Source organism: Tribolium castaneum, chromosome 7 (assembly GCF_031307605.1).
Source record: "Tribolium castaneum strain GA2 chromosome 7, icTriCast1.1, whole genome shotgun sequence".
NCBI classification, from domain to species: Eukaryota; Metazoa; Arthropoda; class Insecta; order Coleoptera; family Tenebrionidae; genus Tribolium; species Tribolium castaneum.
The window spans coordinates 18,005,008-18,029,281 of record NC_087400.1 but is presented as its reverse complement, the minus strand read 5'-3'; the positions used below and the strand labels follow the sequence as shown (position 1 = coordinate 18,029,281).

At 33.6% G+C, this 24,274-nt stretch overlaps 2 protein-coding genes across 3 annotated transcripts in view; one reads left to right on the top strand and one right to left on the bottom strand.

Annotated features, from left to right (window-relative positions):
- Positions 1 to 24,274, bottom strand: part of LOC107398920 (uncharacterized) — a 302,351-nt gene that overhangs the window by 185,858 nt on the left and 92,219 nt on the right. The gene's annotated exons all lie outside the window — the stretch shown is intronic.
- On the top strand, positions 12,204 to 23,658 carry LOC658176 (phosphoribosylformylglycinamidine synthase). Its single transcript, XM_015984442.2, is given in 8 exon segments — positions 12,204 to 13,239; positions 13,299 to 13,661; positions 13,664 to 14,195; positions 14,387 to 15,024; positions 19,026 to 19,424; positions 19,703 to 20,715; positions 22,409 to 22,853; positions 22,909 to 23,658. Coding segments are annotated over 7 exon segments (3,933 nt in total). The 5' UTR covers positions 12,204 to 13,239; positions 13,299 to 13,369; the 3' UTR covers positions 23,523 to 23,658.

Here is a 24,274-nt window from a genome sequence, read left to right as displayed (position 1 = left end):
ATGGGTAATAATAGTAAACTAAGTTTTTCAAAAAAAAGAAAAAGTCGAAAACAAATAATGCGTAATTTTTGGAAAAAACAACGAAAGGGTTCTAAAACGGAATTTCCAAGTAAATCAAGTCTCGCGGAGTGTAGCTTTCAGTCAATTGAATCAAGTTCCGATGATGATGAAGTATTTGTTATTGAGAAAGATACTAGTCAAGAACAAATTTATATTCCAAGCGGTAGAAGGATTGTTGACATAGGTCATTTATTTTCGGAGTTAAAAAACATAAAACATGACATTTATTCTTGCAGTTTTTTCAACGTTGACATAGTACATGAAGCGCATTTTGGTTTTAAAAGTGTTTTTAAATATAAATGTAGTATGTGTGGAGTAACGGACTTTTAGTACGGAAAAAGCAGATAATAACATAAATGAAGCAGCTGTCTGTGGCACAGTAGCAATAGGTGCTGGTTATTCTCAAATAACAGAATTTTGCGCAGCTTTGAACATTCCACAACTTAATAAAAAAACATATATTAAAACCGAAGGAAAAATTTTACATATCGCGGAAAACGTTGCTCTAGACGAAATGTTAGCAGCCGGTCAAAAAGAGCGTGCGTTGGCAATCGAAGCCGGTGAGATTGATAAAGATGAAGAGTACCTTACATTACAGTTGTAGTAGATGGTGCGTGGTCTAAACGTTCCTACAAATCAAATTACAACGCATCTTCTGGTGTTGCAACAATAGTCGGTGCAAGGACTAAAAAAATTTTATACGTGGGAGTTAAAAATAAAAATTGTAAAAAATGTATGTATTATAAGAAAAAAAACCAAACGACGCCCCCTCATAAATGTTTTAAAAATTGGAAAAACACTTCAACTTCAATGGAAGCAGCAATTATTTTGGATGGATTTAAAAAATCAGTAGACATGCATAACGTAAGATTTAAAAACCTCATAGGAGATGGTGATAGTAGCGTCTACAAAAAAATTCGTAATGCAAGACCATACGGGCCTAATTATTTTATTAAAAAAATTGAATGCCGAAACCATATACTACGAAATTTTTGTACTAAAATTAGAGAAATCGCTAAAACTCCTCGTTCTGACATAAATATAAAAACTTTTTTGCGCAACAATTAATTGAAATTTAGAACCGCAATTGTTTCAGCGATAAAATACAGAAAAAACGAAAACTGTACTTTCGATCAAAAAGCAGAAAACCTGAAAAATGATATTTTAAATGGACCTGCACATATTTTTGGTAATCATTCAAAGTGCGCTACGTATTTTTGTAAAACAGTTGGTCAAATAACAAATGCAGTTGCATATTCTGACTTTAAAAATAGTTCCTTGTTTGAGTTGTTCATGCAGGCATTAAAACGAGTTGCAAATTTATCTTCAAGTCTATTGTATGATGTCGATAATAATTCTGTTGAGTCATTTAATTCAGTAGTTAACAAACTTGTTGGGGGTAAAAGAATAAATTTTTCAGAACGCGGTTCTTATCATGGAAGATGCTTTGCGGCAGTCGTAAATGTAAATAACAAAAACAAATTTGTATTTAAAATTATGGAGAAAATATCAGGGAATAGTGGCATTTACACCACAAAATTTTCAAATCGCTTATTAAAAACCAAAGAACTTCATGCTACAAAATTAAATAAAAGAAAAATTCGTATTCAAAGTGCAGATTCGGATTATGGTGCGACTAATGACATAATAGACATGCCAACAGAAACATATGACAAAATAAAAAATGAGTTCTTGAATGATTTGGCTGCTTGCGATATTTTAAAAATTCCTTTGTTAACAATTGGTCAACGTAATAATGAGCAGTGGGATAAAGAAAGAAATAATAGATTAACGGCTAGTAATTTCGGAAGAATTATTAATATGAAATGTACGACTAATACAGCGAATGCTGTAAAAGATATCTTGTATCGTGTGGGATTATCTAAATTTAAAAAATTACCCGAACCACTACAGTGGGGAATTGATAATGAAGAGAAAGCAAAGGAGAAGTTTGAACAGATCACAGGTATAAAGGTAGATTCATGCGGCTTTTTTGTTGATAAAGAAAAAAAATTTTTAGGTGCAACACCAGATGGGTTAGTGGGTTCAAATGGTATTGTTGAAATTAAATGTCCATTTAGCGCAAGAAACATAAATATTAAAACTGCCATAGAACAAAAATTGATTAAATACTTAGAAATAGATTCTCAAGATGATAGTAAAATAGTTTTAAAAGAAAAAGATAATTACATGTATCAAGTACAAGGTCAGCTCCACATTACTAATCGCCAAACTTGTTATTTTATAGTGTACACCTCTACAGATTTAAAATATTGTATTATTGAGAAAGACGATAGTAAATATTGGAACGGAAGAATGATAGATTGTCTTGAAAATTTTTATATGAATGCCATGTTACCAGAAATAATTGATTCAAGACATAGTCGCAATTTACCATTACGCAGGATAATAAAAAAGGATTTGTAAATAATATTTCAAGTTTAGTTTTAGAGATTTTTACATAATTACATAATATGATGATAAGCATTTTAATAATAATTATAATTTTTAATTTGAACAATAAAAGTAAAAAAAAACTTCCTCAGTGGGTTGACACCTTGTCGTGGTGAGGGAGCTCAGTAGTTCTATCACAAAACCTGTGCAGAACGAAGCTAAGTACAACCAAAGTTTTAATCATCTTTTTTTATATTTTTTTTAAAACAGGAATAATTTTATTGTTAAAAGTATTCAAAAAAATAGCGAGCGTGATTACTCGTATTTCAAAATCTCATAAGATACGTTGATAGCAGTGTCTACAAAAAAAACGTAATGCAAATCTATAGGTACCAAATTATTTTGTTAAAAAAATTAATTCCGAAATCATGTGCTTTAATTTTATACCACTATTAGAGAAATCGCTAAAATTCCTATTTGTGCCGATACATTTCTCTGTCTTGAACAAATGCAATAAAATTATTATCTTGTGGGTCACCCCAATGGTGCTTACCTCCAGCGGTGCGTCCTAAACCCGTCAAAAATCTTCTTCCAGCTAGCTACGCATTCGAAGAAGGATGCATTAAAAGTTGCCTACTTACAATTTAATTTTTGCTTTATATCTAACAATTAAGAACAGTTAACAAAAATCTAAAATATCTCAAGTCTGTATTTTTAAATTTCCTATAAAATGGTTTTTTTAAATTCTCAATACAATGCACCGTTATCAAAAATTCGTATCAACTTCATTAACAGACATTTTATTTAATAAAAAAATATCTAGGCATTTATTTCAATCAAAAATGACTCTTCGACCTACATTTACTTATAAAGAAACACTGCAAATGTCAAGAAACTCTTCAAGTCTAAATTTGCGGCTAAAAACAGTGAAAACAGTTTACACGTAAAACGTATGCGCCAGCTCCCTTAAGAGCCTTAAGATTAAGTCTTTTACTGTCGGGATGGAATTGTTCGAGTGAAAGTCGGTAGGTGACCGCGGGTGGTTTATGATAATGATAATATTGTTACTAATACTAAGATTATGTATGGTATTTCCGCTTGTGTTGTGATGGCATCCTTAGGTATTGGGAGTCGCATTAAAATCGCCGTTTGGCTTTAAAATATTAAAACGGACCCTTTGCTCAGTTTTTTTTAGTTACCTTTCGATTTATTTCTGGCTGATATGGGGATAATCATTTAGCGTTTCAATCACCGCCGGTTCTAATATTTTTCTTCTTAAACTCTCCCGTTTAACGTAAATTAATTTCGAGTTGTGTAAACACACGGTTTCAAGGTGTTTGTCTTTCTGGGTATCGTCTCTCATAGAGTCAAACTGCTGCCTCATAATTTCAATTGAATGTCCTTAAAGAAAACTATAATTATGTGGCTTTTTTCGGGATTTGAATACATTTTTAGATAATTTAACTAAAGTCAACGTTATAAGATAATAGTTGTGCGTTAATTCTAAAAACCAAAATTCTAAAAACCAAAATTCTAAAAATCAAAATTTACTTTGACTTGTACAATGTGTTGCCTGTTTTCGAAATTCATGGCGGGAACAGATAAATTAGGCACCATGTGTAGAAACTTTTTGAAAAAAAAAATTTCATTACAATGCCTACCAATTTCCAAAATCTTAACAAACTCTTTGTACCGGGTGAATCAATTTTTACTTACACTCAGGCACTTTACACCTGTTTGTAATTTATCTAAAATTTTATTAAAAATCGTATCTGATTTTATTGTATAAAAAAACGTTTTGACCAATTTTTAAAATGTTTACTTTTATGGAGAGTGTTTTTTCACTTTCGCTTAGTTAACTATAATCTAATGTCAACGATTTTTTGTCCATGGGTGTTTTCTGAGGTATTGCATCAAAGTGCTTAATTAAACTTTCGAGAAAATGTGTCGTTGATTTTTAATTTGCATTTTGATATTGGGGCAGTTTTCACATGAATTTTGGTAGAATTGTAAATCATTTCCACCAAAGATCTTCATCATGGTGGTGGTTTTCAAAAATTTATTGCATTTTTCGTAAAATTGGCATACGATCATTATCGGGTCTGAAGGTTGAGGCAGCTGGTAAGAATTTTTCAGGCCCGGATTCCCATTTATTTTATCTATTTACTGTAAATGGAATGTTAATCTTTTTCACAGAAATAGGGAAAACATAACATGCAGGCTTGGAATAAACTTTCTAATTCAGGTAACGCATTCGAAAACGAATGTATTAAATAATGTATTAAATCTTACCGCAAGGATTAATGCAAATTTTAAACGAAGAATTCTTTTGTGCTTAGACCAAAATAGTCATTAATTTGAACATCCGATGTAATTTTTTAATAAAAACATTTTAATACGTTAATGTGCTTATACCACCGTTCCTGGCTTTAAAACCGTCCGATGGGACCGTTCCGATAGTTCTAAAATGTCTGCAGTCATTACTGTTATTGGGATAGGTAGTGGGTCCTTTTGTGGCGGAGATTTATTACTACTCAATCCTGTCCCTTATAAATTACAGTGAAATTACCGATGAATAATATCAAAATAGCGTTTAATTAAATTCTAACAATTTCTTTCAAGTCAAATTTTTACAGAAGAATTTTATTTTGCATTATGAATCCATGTAATAACATGAGATCGAAATTAAATTGAATTAGAGCAGGCTGTGCCTGTGGAATTTTAGCTATACGTTAACAATTTATCAAAATTTTTAAATTTTAAATTTTCAAACATCGGTTTCTTGTTTATTAAAATTAGTCCGAAAAAAAAGCTTACATTGCAAAAAACTTATTTCAAACGGGTAAAAAAATAAATGGATAGTGAAAATATGTAATTGGTGAATACTTATCAGAAATTTGAGAGAAATATTTTAATTAAGTGTTTAATTACAGTTTGTTGCAACAAAAACGGATAAAATACGTGTAAGACCCGTATTCAACATAACATTTTATCCACAGTCAGACAATAAAGACTAAATCAATATTTAAAAAAATTTTTACTCGAAGTTTTGAAGTGAGATTTGTCGAATTAATTTTTATTCGGCCAATCACGAGACAATTTTACTATAAATCCGGTGTGATCTATGAATATCATAAGACGACTCCTATTAACAACAATGCTGTAGATAAAATTAATTAGACGCCTCCTTTCACTTTTTCGAAAACAGTAAGTCTTAATTTTCGTTGATTTAATTGATTAACTTAATCTCACAATTAAGCACCGAAGATTTAAAACTACACAGTGCAGCACCATAAACATTGATAAAAAAATTATAATTTACCGAAACTTTAAAATGTTTTTTTCATCTGGTGCAGTAATACCCCTAACGATAATTTTATTTTTGTAGGTACTTATTGTTATAAAAATCTGACGTTTTCATGTTATGACATTTTCTGCTTTTATTGCAACCAATTGTACCAGACGTAATATATTTTGCAGAATTTGATAAAAACAATTAGAGAAGAAGGAACTGTGGTACAAAAAAAGAGTAGTGGTCGTTCTTTCAAAAGATTTCAAAAAAATATGATGTGGCTAAAGTTCTTCATTTTCAAGACTTGCTCTAATTCAGCTTGATCAAAAAACTTATACAACAGTATTTGTCTTAATACGGTTGAATAACAAAATAACGGACTGTTCTAAAGATATAATTATATTTTTATTAGTATATAGATATGAAAAGTTACTAAAATGAAAATTATTAAAAAATAGTTAAAACAGTGAATACAATTTGGAATAAGACTAAGAATAGACAAATCTTTATCAATTGTTTAATTTTTATTTTATTTGTTTACGCCATTTAAAACAATAATGTTATTAATAACAATGGTTATTAATGGGCCGTTTTGTCGCTAGGCTATTTTGTCGGATCACGAAAGTAGCCATTTGGTGATTTTTTTATTCTAACGGTGAAAAACAAAAATTTCTCAATGAGAAAACGTATTAAAGAAATTAAAGAAAAGTTGGCATTATGAACAACTTTTCTTTACTTATATAATAAACAACAATTTTTTTCCCTATCGAAGTTGGATATCAGTGCAGTTTTATTTCATATATTTTTTCTCTCTTCTAAGAGGTGTAAAGTGCCTGAGCCGTGTTCTTTTTGGTACAGCAGTCTAAATATCTCAGATATTATGGGGATGGTCTAGGGACTAAGTGTCTCATGAGTCTATCAAAATTTTTATTGTTATAACCTTGTCCAAAATTTTGTCAAAGGAGAAATAAGAATTCTTGTTCATAAATAGAGTATTCTAAAGACCTAACGTGATTATGCGCTGTTATAACCAGTTTTTCCAAATTCCGTTATAGCGTTGCACTGTGCGCATGCGCCTACAAGTATACTTATATAAGGTTTGTAATAAGCTGATGACCACCACGGGTATGAAACTGGGGTTGCATAAGTGGAAACACGAAAGTATGTGGGCCACCTCCTAGGGTCGGGGAAAGAGGGGTCAAACAGCGGGTGTATAGCGCGTGCTCCAAGCTTCTTTTCCCAAACAGCCAATAAGATTCGTTTGCGCAAGAGCAATTGTGAAAAGTTGAGAAAAATTAACGGTCGTTTTGATTTTTCTAAAGATTGTGTTTCAATTGTTTTTCTCTGTTTTTTCGTGAATAAGGGTCAGAAAAGGAGTTCCAGAGGATGTAAGTAAAAATAAAACTGATTTGTAACTGTATTAATTCAGTTTTGATGTTTTTTTAGAGACGAATAACTTTCTCATGGGGTGAAGTGACGAGCAGGACTTAAATTAAATTAACAAAGTTAAGTTGGTAAGTACAGATACTACACTCCACTTAAATATCTGCTTTTAGGTAATTTGATTGGTGTTCTTCGGGTTGGTTTTTTGTCTTTGCCGTCAGCATATCGTTAGTCATGGATGTTGTTCCTCGAAAGAAGTACTGCTGCAAGTATCCAGGCTGCAACAACTGGTACTACATCAACACTCCAGAGGGCTTTGTGAACAAGCACTTTTTTGTGTTTCCAAAAGACCCTACGCAGCATCAACAATGGAGGAACATTTGCAAGATAAGTTCCAAAAATTCAGATTTTTTTAGAATTTGTGAGGATCATTTTGACGAATCTGCTTTTGTGAATGAGAAGAAAGATCGTCTAAATTTCAGAGCAGTACCACTCGTTCCCACTGAACCATCTGACATTCATTTACTCGAGGATCTGCCACATCCAGATCAACAAAGCAAAATAGATGAAGATCCTTCTTCATCTGCTTTGTCTGAGGAAAATGTAAATGTTGTTGGTTCTTTGTCAGTTGAATCACCTTCAACGTCATCTTTTGTAAATTTGGCTTATGATGAATTATGCAGTTCCTCTCATTCGCAAAGTAGTGAAGTAATAAACAATTCAGATTCCACCATTTCGAACAGCAGCTGTTTAGAGAATCATAATGAAACCTCATTTAATGTAAACAAATTCGCGTTTCTGGATAATCAAGGTAGAGACGGTATTCTAACTAAAATTGGCTGTTCTTCCAAAGATTTGACACCGCGAAAAGAGCTGATGTACAAAGCTCATCGAAACATTCAGTCGAGGTTGTGTAGATTGAGCAAAACATTAGAAAAGGAAAAGGGTAAGATGAAGACTTTGCAAAAATTGTACGATGCCGGAAAATTCGAGTTCATCACCGAAAATTTGAATGAAGTCACTAAGGCTTTCATTAATTCACAATTGCGAAATGTTTCCTGTCAACCGACCGCGCGCAGATGGACAGACGAGGATAAAGCTTTTGCCTTATCTTTGTACAAGAGAAGTCCGAGATTGTATAAGTATTTGCAAGTCCATTTTCAATTACCCTCTTCCCGCACACTGAAAGCCATTTTAGCTAAGATTCAGTTCGATACTGGTATTAATCCAGGTATTTTGGAACACCTGAAAAATCAGGTCTCAAAAATGAAACGTGCAGATCGTTACTGTTCGTTATTGTTTGATGAGATGTCGGTTTGTCAAGGATTTCATTATGAACGAGCTAAACAGTACATCAGTGGTTACGAGGACATGGGCTCCTTGGGTCGCACTAACAAAGCAGCCAACCATGCTCTTGTTTTTATGATCCGAGGGTTGAGACTCCAGTGGAAACAAGTAATTGCTTATTACTTTACGGCAAATACAGTTAGCGCGAACAATCTAAAGTTTCTTATTGAAGAAATAATTTCACAACTTCAGAACATCGGTTTAACGGTAGTCGCTACTGTTTGTGATCAGGGCACTACAAATGTTTCCGCGTTGAATCAGCTTTGTGCCAAACAACATCCCAGGCAAGGTTCATATTATTTCTTCATTAATAATCAGCCGATTGTTACAATTTTTGACGTGCCGCATCTTTTAAAAAACACGCGAAATGCATTATTGAAATGCAAAATTCAATTTGCTCCTCACAAATATGCTAAATTCGAACACATTGAATCTGTTTTCAATTTTGACCAACAAAAAACTTTTAAATCGTTGCCCAAATTAAAGAAGGAGTATTTTAATTTCAAAGACTCTTACATGAAAATGAAGGTGAAGGTAGCCGCTGCACAGCTTAGCAGCTCTGTGGCTGCTGCTATCGAAACCTTCGTCTCTTTTGCACATATTCTGCCGTCTGAAGCCATTCATACGGCTGAATTTGTGCAGAAGGTCGACAACATGTTTGTAATTCGTATGTAGTGATACGGGACATTTCAAGAAACACAGAGGGAGGTGTACACAATTGTTGCCATATGCAAATGAATATTTTAATACCACAAAAAAAAAACAAAATAATATAAAATTTACACAGAGAAAAATGAACGAACTAATATATTTTTTTCTTCAACACTATCAAATTTTACGTTTTTTTTTCTATGTAAGAAAGTTTTGACAACGGTTTGGCATTTCTCAATACGAAACAATTTTAAGGCTTCTTTTTATGGACATTTTTATTTATTAATAATTTCCCCTATATGTCCATTACCTGCACATGTTAACAAAATTGTGTTTGTGTTTCTTTTAAAAATACTTTTCCTTGCTAGCACACTAAAATACGGGACAAATACGGGATGGAATTCTCAAATACGGTGACAGTCCCGTATATACGGGACGTATGGCAACCCTACTAATGGACCATCATTTTTTGAAGGGTGCTGTTTCCTTTTCTAGCATTTTGCAATTAATCCAATACTAAATATTTTCTCACAAAACTCAATATCGTGTCGTGTATCATTTAGATGGCATGTCTATCATGTCATTAATCGCTTCGTAATTCGATCATTTCAATTTCGTAGCTTGGAAATTCTTCGATTTTTAATAAGCCATTTACTACCACAGATTACGTTCAGATGACCAAATTTATGTAAAATTTTTATCCACAATCTTCGGAACTTGTCGGGTTTTTCCGTTAGATGTAAACGTGTATTCAGATGGCGCTGCGGATAATGGCGGCAAATTTGAATTTAGTTTTAGATCTCATTCATTTTGTTTATTCAAAAATAATTAAATAATGTATCTGAGCAATATTATTTTATTACGAAAATTATAAATACAATTAAAACTCCATAATGACCTTTCTGACATTTCTGACGTCATTCGTTTTTGAGTAATGACGTCATTGTTAATTTTTCAAATAACTGACATTACTGATTAGTGTTTTAGATAGTATTAACTGTTTCAAAACAATGTAAACGCCAACGTCGCATTTTCTCTCACAATTAGTTGTTATAAATTGTTCATGCACTTAAATAAAATTGCTTCTCCTAACTGACGGACCTATCAACACACACTCTAAACGGCTAAGTATAGAAACCTGAAATTTTCACAATAGGTAGCTTTTATAACGTGGAGATGTACTAGGAAAAAGGATTTTTGCAAAATCACCCTTTAAGAGAGTTAAATGGGGTGTTAAAATTTGAATAAAAATCCATCATTTTGGTTATTTTTTAGTTCATTTAAGTTATATTCTTGAATATTAGTAGGGCTTTCGGTTAAAAAAAAGAAAGACGTGTTTCAGGATTTCCGAAAAATCAACCCCTAAGAGGGTTACATGGCGTAATAAAATTTGGATAAAAATCCGTAACTTTTGAATTTACATTAATTAAAGATGGTATTTGGGCTTTCAGTGAAAAGTGAAGAAACACGTCTTTTAGTTGGATATATTAACCTCAAGGGGGTTGAACAGGGGTTGTAATTTGTATAGAACTCCGTAATTTCTAATTTATAGTCCGAGAGCAGGCATCTCACTTATTTAAGAAGTTGGGTCGGACTCGATTGCACACGATTGCTGAAAACTGGTTCTTATGTAGAATTTCCTGCTGAATTCAAATCTGTTGGTCGCTTTTTGATTTGGAAATGCGCTCATTATGAAAAAGATGTTTTTCTGAAAATTTTTGAAAAAGTAAAATTGCGCAAATTTTGTGTTTACATTTTCATATTTTCCCTCTAAATAAAGCTAGAGACTATTTTTCTTGCACTAGATTCCCCAGTATATGTATGTAGATTCTAACGTATATAAACAAGGTCAAATCCGTCATTTTTAACTGATATCTGTAAAAATTCGTATTTGAACATTTGGTGAAAAATAAAGAAACAAGTATTTTATTATTTTTAGGAATTCCACCCCCAAAAAGGGTTAAACATAAAAAATCGTCATTTTTGAGGCTATATGTATGAAAATCTTTCGATTAAAAATGAGAATAGACGTGTTTCTGAATTTTGGAAACTCCACCCCCAAGAGGGTTGAATTTAAAAATCATTTTCATTATAGTTATACCTAGTTATAACCAAGAAAATTGGTATTTAGGCGTTTGTCTAAAAATAAAAAACGCGTGTTTCAGGTTTGTTGAAAATTCCACTCCAAGAGGGTTAAACAAAAAAGCTGTCATTGTTGAAATTATACATATAAAAAAATCTTTGATGTTGAAGTTATACATGGGGTGTTCAATGCTATAACGAAGTAAGTCCAATTTTGCACTTATTGAGAAGAATATATGAACGTATACTATAAAATCTTCTCTTTTACATGCAATAATTGGTTTTATAATAGGGTAGTTTATTTTGATGTTAATAAACAATTTTGTTATAGCACCGAAAACTTATGAACATTTATTCCGTGTAAGAAAGAGATGTTTATCAATCTGTTTTTCCTCACTGTTTATTAAAACAGTGGTATATTATAATCAAAACATATTTTGATTTAAAAACATTGTTTTTAATATTGACATTAAACATTAACTAGAACAATAACAAAATAATTACTTAATTATAAATTGGTTCGTCATTGATTTCGTCTTCAGTAGCTGATGTAACCAAGAAATATGGATAGTAAATTGGAGGAATATATGGAAGTAAGTCCAGCATATGTTGTTTTTTTGAAATAGTGACCGGTCTTCTTCCTAAATAAAGTGGAATTTTTCGCAGATTTGCTAGTGTCTGTACAGAACGGCCTGTAATTTTTTTTGTATGTCAACTGGAAAATTCTGAATTTTTCTTTAAATCTTTTTTGAATTGAAAAAAAATGGCGAACTTTTTCAACTCGAAGCCATCTAATGTTTAACCAGCTAAATTTTTTCCCATCGGTTGTTGTCTTCCGATTTGTTATAGTATTCTTCAATGATGTCGTTGAAACAAATTCTTCATTTTTCATTTCAACGACTTTAAATTGAGGATGTTTGCGTTTAGCCAATTTTGCAATATCCATCCAGTCTTGAGTACAGAATATTATAGAATATTATTGAGTTTCTTCGGCTTGTTTTTTTTCAATAATGCCAAAATCGGCATCATTTGGCAAATATGAATGCCCTGATACCAAAAATTTGTAGTTAATAGTCTCTACATTCATATCAGGATCTTGAACTAATTTTAGTAATGTAAGAGCCATTTATATGTTCCTGTTTTGTCCAGTACATGAATCTGAGTATAAAATGTGCTTATAATGCACGACTTCCTCTTTCAAGTGCTTATCAATGCAAGAAGCCACATTGTGAGATCCTCGACCGCCTGTTGTTTCATCAATCATACATGTGCATAAATCCCGTTTGTTTATTAAAAGAATGAATGCCCAGGTTATACAAATACATATACACTCTTAAAGGCTACTGTAAATATTTCATTAATTTATGACCACTTTCTGAAGGAGAAAGTATAAAAAAAGGTTGTTACCCCCAGTGTTCCGATCACTAAAAAATTGACTTTAGTAAGTATACTTACTAACGCAAAAAAACGAAAACAAAAGACAAATAAAACATAAGATGAACAAAACTTTAATGGACTAAAAATTAAAGAGCTTTTAATGTGAGAAAACTTATGTTCACGTCTCAATGCTAACACAATTAAAGAAATAAATTCTGTACTGCATTACACTAACTTTTATTTATTTATTTGTTAAGTAACATATTTCAATCTTCTGACGATGTTGTTGTATAGTTTATGTTGTCTTTTAATCATTAACTAAAAATCACGTCTTTCCAACGTAAATCAGATTTGCAAAATATTTGTCAACTTTGAACCCTCATAACTCAAAACTTGTCCAATGGACTTATTTCGTTATTGTACTGAACACCCCACATATCAATTAATATCTTAGGCATTCGGTTAAAAAGGAAGAAGCGTATATGTCAACATTTTTATGTATATCTTAAATTGGGGTGATCTAATTAGGTGTTGGTAAACAAAATTGCTTTCAATTAAAGTGTTTTATTATTTTTTAGTTTTATTTCAGTCCCACCTACAAAAATCACATACAACACATGACTTACGTCAAAAACCTGCTGCAAAATATTACAGTAAGATTCTTATAATTTTGGTCGAATGTCGTAAAACGTTGTCTTTTTCACTCTTTAAGAAAGCAGGTGGGAGCAAGTAACATCACTCGGCTGACGGATATCAAACTCTAATAGTGATTTTCCCGTAATTATGTTGACTGAAGAGTCCATCTCGCGTTTTTACCAAAAACCTGGTTGTACGAGTGCGAAAAAAGCCGAACTCCTTTTGAAACTCCAGGAGAAGAATGAGAAATTGTTCGATTTGGAAACCGAGCTTTGCTACTACGTTGAAACAACAGCCCCCTTGTTGCCCAATGACAAGACTTTGATCAAATGGCTCTTGAGCGACCCCTTCCAGCCCGACAATCTGTCCGAAACGCCTCACTTGTCGGAAGGGGACTCAAGTGTGATTGTGGAAGTGGGGCCCAGATTTAGTTTCTCCACTTCGAATCGACGAATGCTGTTTCCATTTCACGGAATGTGGGGCTGTCGCACGTGGTGCGAGTGGAAGTCTCGAGACGGTATAAACTTGTCTTCCATGGGACTGTGTCCAAAGTTGACGAAATTGCGTCGGCTTTGTACGATCGCATGACTGAATGTCGCTACACGCCTGAGAGTTTTCCCAAGATGAGTTTTAACGAGAAGTTGGTCAAAAAGGAGGATATTAGGGAGATTGATGTGATGAAGGAGGGCGAAGTCGCTGTTAAAGAAATAAATGATGACCTAGGTTTAGCTTTCGACGATACCGATTTGAAATACTATACGAATTTGTTTAAAAATGTGCTGGAACGAAATCCGACCAATGTTGAGCTGTTTGATTTGGCGCAATCGAACAGTGAACACAGTCGGCATTGGTTTTTTAAGGGAAAAATGGTTATTGATGGAGTGGAACATAAGGACTCTCTTATTGACATGATTGTCGATACACAGAATCACTCCAATCCGAATAATGTTATCAAGTTCAGCGACAATAGCAGGTAGGTTATCAAGATCATAATTTTGTGGTGAAGTGATTCCATTTTACCAAATTTAGTTGAACTCGGAATGGTCGATCTGGATCGTATACAAAATTTTAAAGCTCTTCAAATGTATTCCCTAAAAGAATCACCCTAATTGCACTAGTTTTTTAACAATATTTAATTGTTATGAATTTTTTGAATTATTTTAGTGCTGTGAAAGGTTACGTCCATCGCAGCCTTCGCCCCGTCACCTTAGGTACCACCAGCGAGCTTCGCGAAATCAGCACCGAATCTCACCTAATTTTTACCGCCGAAACGCACAATTTTCCCACCGGTGTGGCCCCATTCAGTGGCGCCATCACTGGAACCGGTGGCCGAATCCGCGATGTTCAGTGCGTCGGACGCGGCGGTTATTGCATTGCCGGTACAGCCGGTTATTCAGTCGGTAATCTCAACATACCCGGTTATAACCTTCCATGGGAAGACTCCAAGTACGAATATCCGAACAATTTCGCGCCCCCGCTTGAAATTCTAGTCGAAGCTAGTAATGGAGCTTCCGATTACGGAAATAAGTTTGGAGAACCGTTGATTAGCGGTTTTGTACGGTCATTCGGAATGGTGGATGCAGCAGGAGAGAGAAAAGAGTGGATCAAACCGATTATGTTTAGTGGAGGAATCGGGACAATGGAAGCCAACATGACGGAGAAATGTCCCCCAAAAAAGGGGCACCAGATTATTAAGATTGGAGGACCAGTTTATAGAATTGGAGTAGGAGGAGGATCCGCTAGTTCAGTGGAGGTCCAAGGGGACAATAAGGCCGAACTTGACTTTGGCGCAGTGCAGCGAGGTTTGTTAATATTTTCAACCTAATACTATTTTATTACAGTTACAATTTTATTTCCTGCAGTCATTTCATTGGGATTTAGATTTTATTATTAGTAAGTCAAGTGGTCTTGTTCAATTGTTATTAATTTTATTATTATACAAGGCAACAAAGTAAATGTTTCGGACTCAAAAAATCCATTTTAACGAACGGGACACTGCACAAATTTTTAGAATGTATTTTAATTTTTATGAACAGTATCAGGGCAAGTGAATTTTTCTTAGTACCAGTCAGACTGTTTGCAACCTAGAATTAGAATCGAATTTGTAAAATTTGAAATACGAGCAGGACAAAAAATACAAATCGATAACGGACGGGACACAAAAAACTTCACATTTTTATTGTTGAACAATCGTTATAAAATTATGCTAATTTACAAGGCACTAATTCCAACAGTTATTTTTAAAGTGAAAGATGAAACTTGTTGAAACTTTTGAAAAAAAAGTGTAACGACTTCTGATCAATTTACTTTTTATTTACACATGACGGATGGGACAAAAAATCTTGTGTGAAAATAACTAAAAAATTTATTCAAACAGGTGTTAATTGTTAAAGACTTTAATTATATCAAAATTAGTCAGTGGAAATAAAAAATTCTTGGTATTCTTTAACGACGCAAGAAATAAGAACAACATTTATACAGCGTGTTCCGTTTTTATTGTTACAAATTTAAAACGGTGATAGATCATTTAATTTCAAGGTAAGAGTTTCCTAAACACAAGTATCAAAAAATACTTCGGAAGAAAGCTATACCCCTCAAAAGGGTGCTTCTTTTAGTAGATTTTCCTCAATAATTCAGAAACAATGACAAAATTTGGTACTGTTTGATAACCTTTATACGCCTAATCGAATTCGAGGATCGAATGTAGAAATTATTAATCACAGGCGTTCCAAACTGGGGAAGTGGAGGGTAAAAAATACTCCAACTATTTTGGTTTAAGTTTTTTGACACTTTCAGCAACAAAATCCTAAATTTCATAGTTTTTTACAGAAAAATGGTCTCTTGTGTTGTTTCGATACAACTCACCGTTTTTAAGTAAAATTAATTTAAACGTTATGTTACAGATCATAAACAGCATGAAAATTAGGGAGAGCAGAGGCTTTCGCGACCAAAACCTGCCCTAGAGATGTACGTGCCTAAACGCCATCATTTTCGTACAAATTCATGCAGTCTAACCTCAAAAGACCAAAATTTCAATTTGGTTTTGGTCGTCCTTCCTGATTTTCATGCTTTTTGTGGTCTGTAACATAAATTTTAAATAGATTTTACTCAAGAACGGTGAGTTTTATCGAAACAATACAAGAAACCATTTTTATGTAAAAAACTATGAAATTTAGTATTTCCTTGCTGAAATTGTCGAAGACGGAAGACAAATTACCCCCCAGCTTGAAACGCCTCTGATTATTTTTTTTTAATTTGATCTTCGAATTCGATAAAGCGTACAAGTATTATTAACTGTACTAAATTTTGTAATTTTATCTGTAATGGTTTCTGATATATTGAAGAAAATCCACTACAAGAAGCACCACTTTCAAAGTGTGTATCTCCCTTAGGAAATATTTTTCGATACATGTTTATAGAAAACTTTTGTCTTAGAATTGAATGTTCTTATCACCTGTTTAAATTTGTAACAATAAAAACGGAACAGCCCTGTATATTTGCAATAACGGACGGGACAGCAAAAATTACGAAGACAAAAATATAATATTACTAATCAATTTACTTGTCGATTTCCATTTTCTAAACTACTAGAAACTATAAAAATACCCTTCAAAAATTATCCAACAGATATAGTACGTCAGTTGTCAACAGTATTTTGCCTACAAGGCAGTATATGTAAATTTTAGAAATTATTTTAATTTAAATTATTATCCTTATCATTTTAAATCCATAACAAAAACCTTTGGCTTAAAATACTACATTATACAGGATGTATTAGTAATATGTGTGTTAATTTGACCACGTAATGAAACTCATCAAGTACAACAACTTTTCTGTTTAATATTTTGCAAATTTGTTTTCATTATTTTCACTGTTTTTCTCCTTTCTTTTATGCAAAAGAGTCGATCAATGTTTAATAATTAGTTAGTATTTATAGCAACAATCTTCATTGTTGTTCTAAATCGTTTAAACTGTCCGTTGCTATTACAACGAAAATAGTTCGGCAATTTTATGTTTGTATCCATAAGCGGGTAATTGTTTCACTTTTACCTTTTCCAAATTTTAAGTAAAAAAAACGGACACCTTAAACTATTTAAAACAACAGTGAAAGTTGTTGTTATGAATTAAATAATAATAAATAATAAATAGATAAACAAAACAATGAAAATTATAAATAAAAAGTTTGCAAATTGTTATATATAAAAGTTGTTGTACCTGATGAGTTTTATCACGTGGTAAGATTAATTACGTGTATTTTTGATACACCCTGTGTAAACCGAACCGTGTATTTTGCAAGAAACTATACAGGGTGTTAGGGAATGGCTTAGCAATATTTCGGAGGTGAATTTGTCATGATCAGACAAGTTAAAAATCCTTATATCATTTTGCAAAAACTGCGTACTTTTTTTGGAAATTTTTATTAACCTGTTGAGAGCCACTGTTTGTCTTATGGCAGTTTGTTACCAGTCAATATTTTCATTAAACAAAATGGTGATGGTGGCGCGTGGGCGTTTGAGAAAATTGTGTCCAACATGTTCAGTTGTGTGGGAGGTTTGATTCTCGGTCCTGGCAAAAAAATTGTGTTTTTTTCGTAAAATTTAACAACAAAACAAATTGAGATAGAAGAATAACGTAGTCGACCAAGAAATTAATTTACTTCTGTTGTTTAGTCAATAATATTAAAATAGGCGCTAATTTTTATAATACTAGTTCAGCGGTTCTCAAAATTTGGGACTTTAATTTCAGAACGATTTTTTGGGAAAACTATGCATTTTTGATTTACATAAATTTTGCTTAATCGATTTGTCTTGCCATTCTCTATCTACCTTTAAATTTTTGCTAAACTATTCCTAACACGCTGTATTAGATTATTACTAAAATTATTTTCCAAATTTCGGTGTTAGGTTGCATTATTCCTGGAACGGCTCTCTAAATTGTCTAGCTAAAGACAAAAATCAACACAAACATTTCCAATTAGTTTTTATGTTCAAAATACAGAACCTACTTGGGTAATTAATCTTACAATGGCTGATTCTTGGGGAACTTATTCTCAAGTTTGATTTTCTATTTGACCTTTTAACTTAAGTTTCAATTATAACGGATCGGTTTACAAAAAGTGAAGTTAAAATTTAATTCAGAATTAAAGTAATTCGACATTAACTTGCTAGAGCCTTTTTCAAACCTGGTGGCGAACTGACATTGTCTAAAATTTTGGCATTAAACATATGCTTACTAATAAAAAATGCTCATAGGCGATTGCGATAAAATGTTTTTCAGGCCCACTGTTAAGTCTTTAAAGAATTATAACGAGATATATCCCATGTGAATTCATAGTAAAAGTTTGCAACAGCGAATTTGAATTTTTTGGAGTGAAATAAAGCACAAATTGAGAGTTTTTGTATAAGAAACGAATTCTGTGTTAAACTAAATTCCAACGACAAATTTTGAGCCAAGAAAACCCACCAGAAAATCTCAATTTAACCTTGCAAAATTCTACTATAAACTGATATGAGATATACAAAAGGTGAAGAATAATAAACAAATTTTGAAAAATAATAGTAATATTTCTATGTATCTTCGTTCCCAAAATATATGAATGTTAAAATAACAACTAAGTAGATTTTAGAGAACTAATGAAAAGTTTTCATGGCCATATTATTTATTCTCGACTCAAAATTAGTCAGATTTAGCTATTTAGAACCATGAAACATATACAGTTTTATTATTGCTGCGTATTGTTATTTAACAATCCTACTTTCTACAGCAGAAAAAAATATGTATGTGATTCTGTGTGTTTTTCAAGGTGACGCCGAAATGGAACAGAAACTGAATCGAGTGGTGCGTGCGTGTCTCGAATTGGGAAAAGACAACCCCATTGTCAGTATCCACGATCAAGGCGCTGGTGGCAACGGAAACGTACTTAAGGAACTCGTTGAACCAGTTGGTGGTATAATCTACGCCAACAAATTTGAATTGGGTGACCCCACTATCAACGTCCTTGAACTATGGGGCGCCGAATACCAAGAAAACAACGCCCTCTTGTGCGAAAAAGAAAATTTAGAACTGTTGAAAAACATATGCAAACGCGAACGATGTCCAATAAACATTGTTGGTGAGGTGACCGGAACCGGAAGAGTCGTTCTGGCCATGGACGAATCGCAGAAAGTCGTTCCGTTCAATTTAGAATTGGCGCACGTATTAGGTTAGTAATGTTAATAAAAATAAACTAAATATGAAATTAAAACAAGTTTTATAAGACTAGTTATGCGACATACATTCATGTTTTATTTGAAAGAATTTATGCTCTTGCTCTAAAGTTTTATCAAACGAGTTTGTAGTTTGTCCAAAAAAAAATACTTTAATTCATATAGGGATTTTTATGACGATCGGTACTGTCTTTATTTCAAAAGTATAAAAATTGACCTAAATTTGGAGGAAAAAAGTAATTAAGTTGGCTACACTGAATAATATTTTTTTTAGGGGAAATGCCACAGAAAGTGTTTAAACTGGAACGCAAAACGCCCCTTCTTAAAGAACTGACACTTCCCGACGCTCTCTCGATTTACAGCACATTGGAGCGCGTCCTGCGTTTACCGTCAGTGTCCAGCAAACGCTACCTTACCAATAAAGTTGACCGTTGCGTTACCGGTCTCATAGCTCAACAACAATGCGTCGGTCCGCTTCACACCCCTCTTGCCGATGTTGCCGTCACTGCAATTTCTCATTTCGGTTACGAAGGTATAGCGTCATCTATCGGTGAACAACCAACCAAAGGACTTGTGAATACTGCAGCCGGTGCTCGTATGACAGTCGCCGAAGCCCTCTCGAATCTTGTTTTCGCACTAATTAGTGACATTCGTGACGTCAAATGCAGTGGCAACTGGATGTGGGCGGCGAAATTGCCAGGAGAAGGCGCCGCCCTCTACGATGCTTGTAAGGCCATGTGCGATATCATGTCAGGCCTTGGAATTGCGATAGATGGCGGTAAAGACTCTCTAAGTATGGCGGCGAGAGTTGGTAGAGACATTGTTAAGGCACCCGGAACTTTGGTCGTTTCGACTTATGCTCCATGTCCGGATGTCCGGAAAGTAGTAACTCCGGATTTGAAAGCACCAGCGATCGGAAAAGTTGGGCATTTGTTGTTTGTTGATTTGTCGCATGGGTATAATAGACTAGGTGGCGCTGCAGTCGCACAAGTTTTTGGACAGTTGGGCAAGGAAAGTCCCGATGTGGATAATGTAGAAGAGTTGAAAAATGCATTTATCGCAACGCAGAAATTGATAAGAGATGGCGCTATTCAAGCCGGACATGACGTCAGCGACGGTGGCTTGATTGTTTGTTTATTGGAAATGTCTTTCGCTGGAATTAGCGGAATGGAAGTCCAAATCGGTCACAAACAAGGAAAGACAATACCGATTTTGTTTAATGAGGAAGCGGGCTGGGTTTTAGAAGTGTTGGAGGCTGATTTAAATCATTGTATGGATGTTTTCCAGGTAAAACTTTTAATTGAGAAAAAAATTATACTTTTATAATGATATACCAGAAATTTTAAATAATACTTAAAAAAATTATCCATTTTACACGTTTTGGCTCGTATTCAAATAACTTGTACGGTATATTGAGAAAGTATTTAGATCAACTCTTGCTGTGGAATTTATATTAACAGATGTTTATTTTCTTTGATAGATTATCATTTTATTTTGTTGAAATGTGAAACGCTCTACTTGCGATTTTTTCCAACGCCAGTATTTTCGTATGTAGTTGTCGTAAGAAATTAGTACGTTCAAAATTTTACTACAAGAGTTGATCTAAAGACTGTTTGAACGCACTTGCGTACTTTAACTTTTGATTTTTTTAAATTTTCGAAAAGTAAGAATGATTGATACGGGAAGGGACCTTAACCAATGCAACATAAACTGTTATGCTTTACCACCTTTGCTTTTTGTTGTATCTTCAGAGGCTATTCTGAAGCTTACAATATAAATTTTAAAACTTTTTAAAGAAATTTAAAAATTCACATCACCCAAATTTAAAAGGGTTCCTGTTGTCTCAATGTTTTGAAATTTTGTACACTGATTTAATCTGCGTGACAATGCAACCCTATGTAGTTAAATACCCCCTAAAGGGGGTAAATGAGGTTTTGAAGTTTTAGGTTATGTTTACAAATAGGTTCTCGATTTGTGCATACCCTGCATACCGACAGTTCACAGTTCACTGACTTAATATAGAAATATATTAATACCTAATCATTTGTTATAAACAAATGTCGCTTATTGGTGTTAAAGTTAGGTTGGGTTTAAAGAGATTTTCGATTGGTATATACCGCATCTTACACAATATACAAAATACGTTGGTTTGCTTAAAAATTAAGAACCTCTCTGGATTTATCAGAAATTTGATGAAATAAAAGAATTAAACAACATGGGATGACACGGGGCAATTATTTCTTTCCCTTCACTTATACTAGATTCTGTCGTCACCATAGCCCGTGCTTAGTATTGTGTGGGTGGCTTTAAATGTTTTATTCACAGCTAGTCTATTATTAGGTCATAATACCATTACTAAGAGACGTCTTATGACATCAATAAAACACACGGGTCTTATGAAAAAATTAAAACCTCATAAACAAAGCCAAAGTTATTTACCACCACATACTTTTAAAATGACTTCATTTAATGTAAGAAATTAACAAGCAAAATTTCTAAAAAATGTATTAATAAAAAATATTTAAAAATATAATGGTTTTTAATAATACTACGGCATTACAGGATTACTTTGTTCAGTGGACAACTCCCATAGCTTTTAGAAATTTTAGAATGTTAACCTGTAAGAAAAAATATTCTCCTGTGATTGAAAAACAATATTTTTTACTTTTTAGTACATTTTTTAAATAAAAGGTTTTTTTAAACATATTTTTTATTATCAACATTATTGAAAAAATAATTCCGAAAAATGCGACGTGATCACTAGTACAAGTTTTCTGTTACACGTAATAATCCCCGTGACAGTGCATAATAACGGAATAGTTCAGTAACTAAAAAACTTTCAACTAGAACTATTATTTGTCAAATCGAAATTTTATTTTGTGTTCTTCAGTTTGATTATAATAATCTTAGTTGCTATAAAAGTAAAAAATTATCAAAGCATACTGTGATTTTAAATTACAATGGACATTTTTTCTTCCAGAAACATACAGTACCAGTCTACACAATCGGCAAAAGTATCGGTTGCGGAATCGATTCGAAAATCAGAATTTCAGTCAACAACGCATGTATCGAAAGCACAGTGTTGCCACTCATGCGCATGTGGGAGGAGACTAGCTACAGATTGGAGCTTTAACAAACGACCAAATCGTGTGCCGACTCTGAATACAACTCGCTAACATCACGAAAACGCCCTGTGTATAAACTAACTTTTGACCCGGACGCAAAATCTGTCCTTAAAAAGTCGACACTTGTGAAAGTCGCTGTCTTAAGAGAGGAAGGTACAAATGGCGATCGAGAGATGGCAGCGGCTCTAGTTCGAGTGGGATTCAAAGTTTGGGATGTAACGATGCAAGATTTACTTAGCGGAAAGGTGGATTTGGCCCAATTCCGCGGGATTGTATTCCCCGGAGGTTTTAGTTATGCCGGTATGGCAATTTATAGCGACAAAATTCCCTAGATGAAATTTAATAATTTTTTTAGATGTTTTGGGCTCGGCTAAAGGCTGGGCTGGAAGTATCCTCTTCAATAAAACAGTTAAGGAGCAATTTGACCGGTTCTACGCCCGGTCTGATACTTTCAGTCTTGGTGTGTGCAACGGTTGCCAACTTATGGCCATGATAGGGTGGGTTGGTGAACTCAGTGCTGACAACACTCCGAACATTGTCCTTAAACACAACGTTTCCGAACGATTCGAATGTCGGTGGAGTACAATCCGAATCGAAAAATCCCCCGCCATTATGTTGAAAGATATGCACCAGTCTGTCTTTGGTGTGTGGTCCGCACACGGTGAAGGCCAGTTTACTTTCAAAAATTCGTCGGTTTATGATGATTTGGTTAAGAATCATTGCGTCTGTTTGCGATTCACAGACGACGAGGGGAATCCCACTGAAACGTATCCAATGAACCCCAACGGCAGCATTGCCGGTACTGCAGGGATCTGCTCAAAAGGTGGCCGCCATTTGGCCATGATGCCACATCCTGAACGTTGTGACCAATCGTATTTGTGGCCATACATGCCGCCAAGTTGGCAACACTTCCAGAAAAGCCCCTGGGAAAAAATGTTCCGAAACGCTTACGAATGGTGTTGCAGTTAACCTTTTTCCTGCGGGAGACTTAAGCAGAGGACCGTCTCCATACCGTGTTACGCAGCAAATTAGACCTTACGTCTTGCAGTGATAAAAGTAATGTTTTTTATGTTGAAATTAATAAAAAATCTTGTTATTTTGTTTATATACGTCTATTTATTACTTGAAAAAATATTAATATAAAATGTGCACAAATACATTAAGGCAAGTCTTCTCCTACTATCAACTTATTTGAAAATGTTGAGTTTATATCAAAAGCATTGGATAATACTATCGGTATACGGACACTAAAGATACAGTTTGCGGTTTTTACAAAGGTCTATTTACACACGGTATTCGATAAATAACAATACCAATTACTAATAGTTATTTTTAGTAAGAAATTTGTCAGAATTGAGTGTCTACAAATATAGGTTAGAAGCTCTGGAAGTTTTTAAAATCTGCTAATTATTCATTTAAATTAAATTTGTGAAGTTGTGAAACTGGTCCAAAATCAGGGTATCAAGAATAATGCTTTGTTTTGATACCCAATAAATATATCCAATTCATTTCAATTCTTTAATTAGTACTGCCCATAGATTATAGAGATATTTGTAGTGGCTGTAGATTGGCAATTCTGTCGTCCCTACCACAAATTGTACATTCTAGTTACTGATAATGTCACGTAAGCGCTAGTTGTATCGCTTGGAGGGAAATTCAAACCCATTCGGTAAAAGACAATTCTAATATCAAATATATTTGATGAACAAAAACACAGTTTT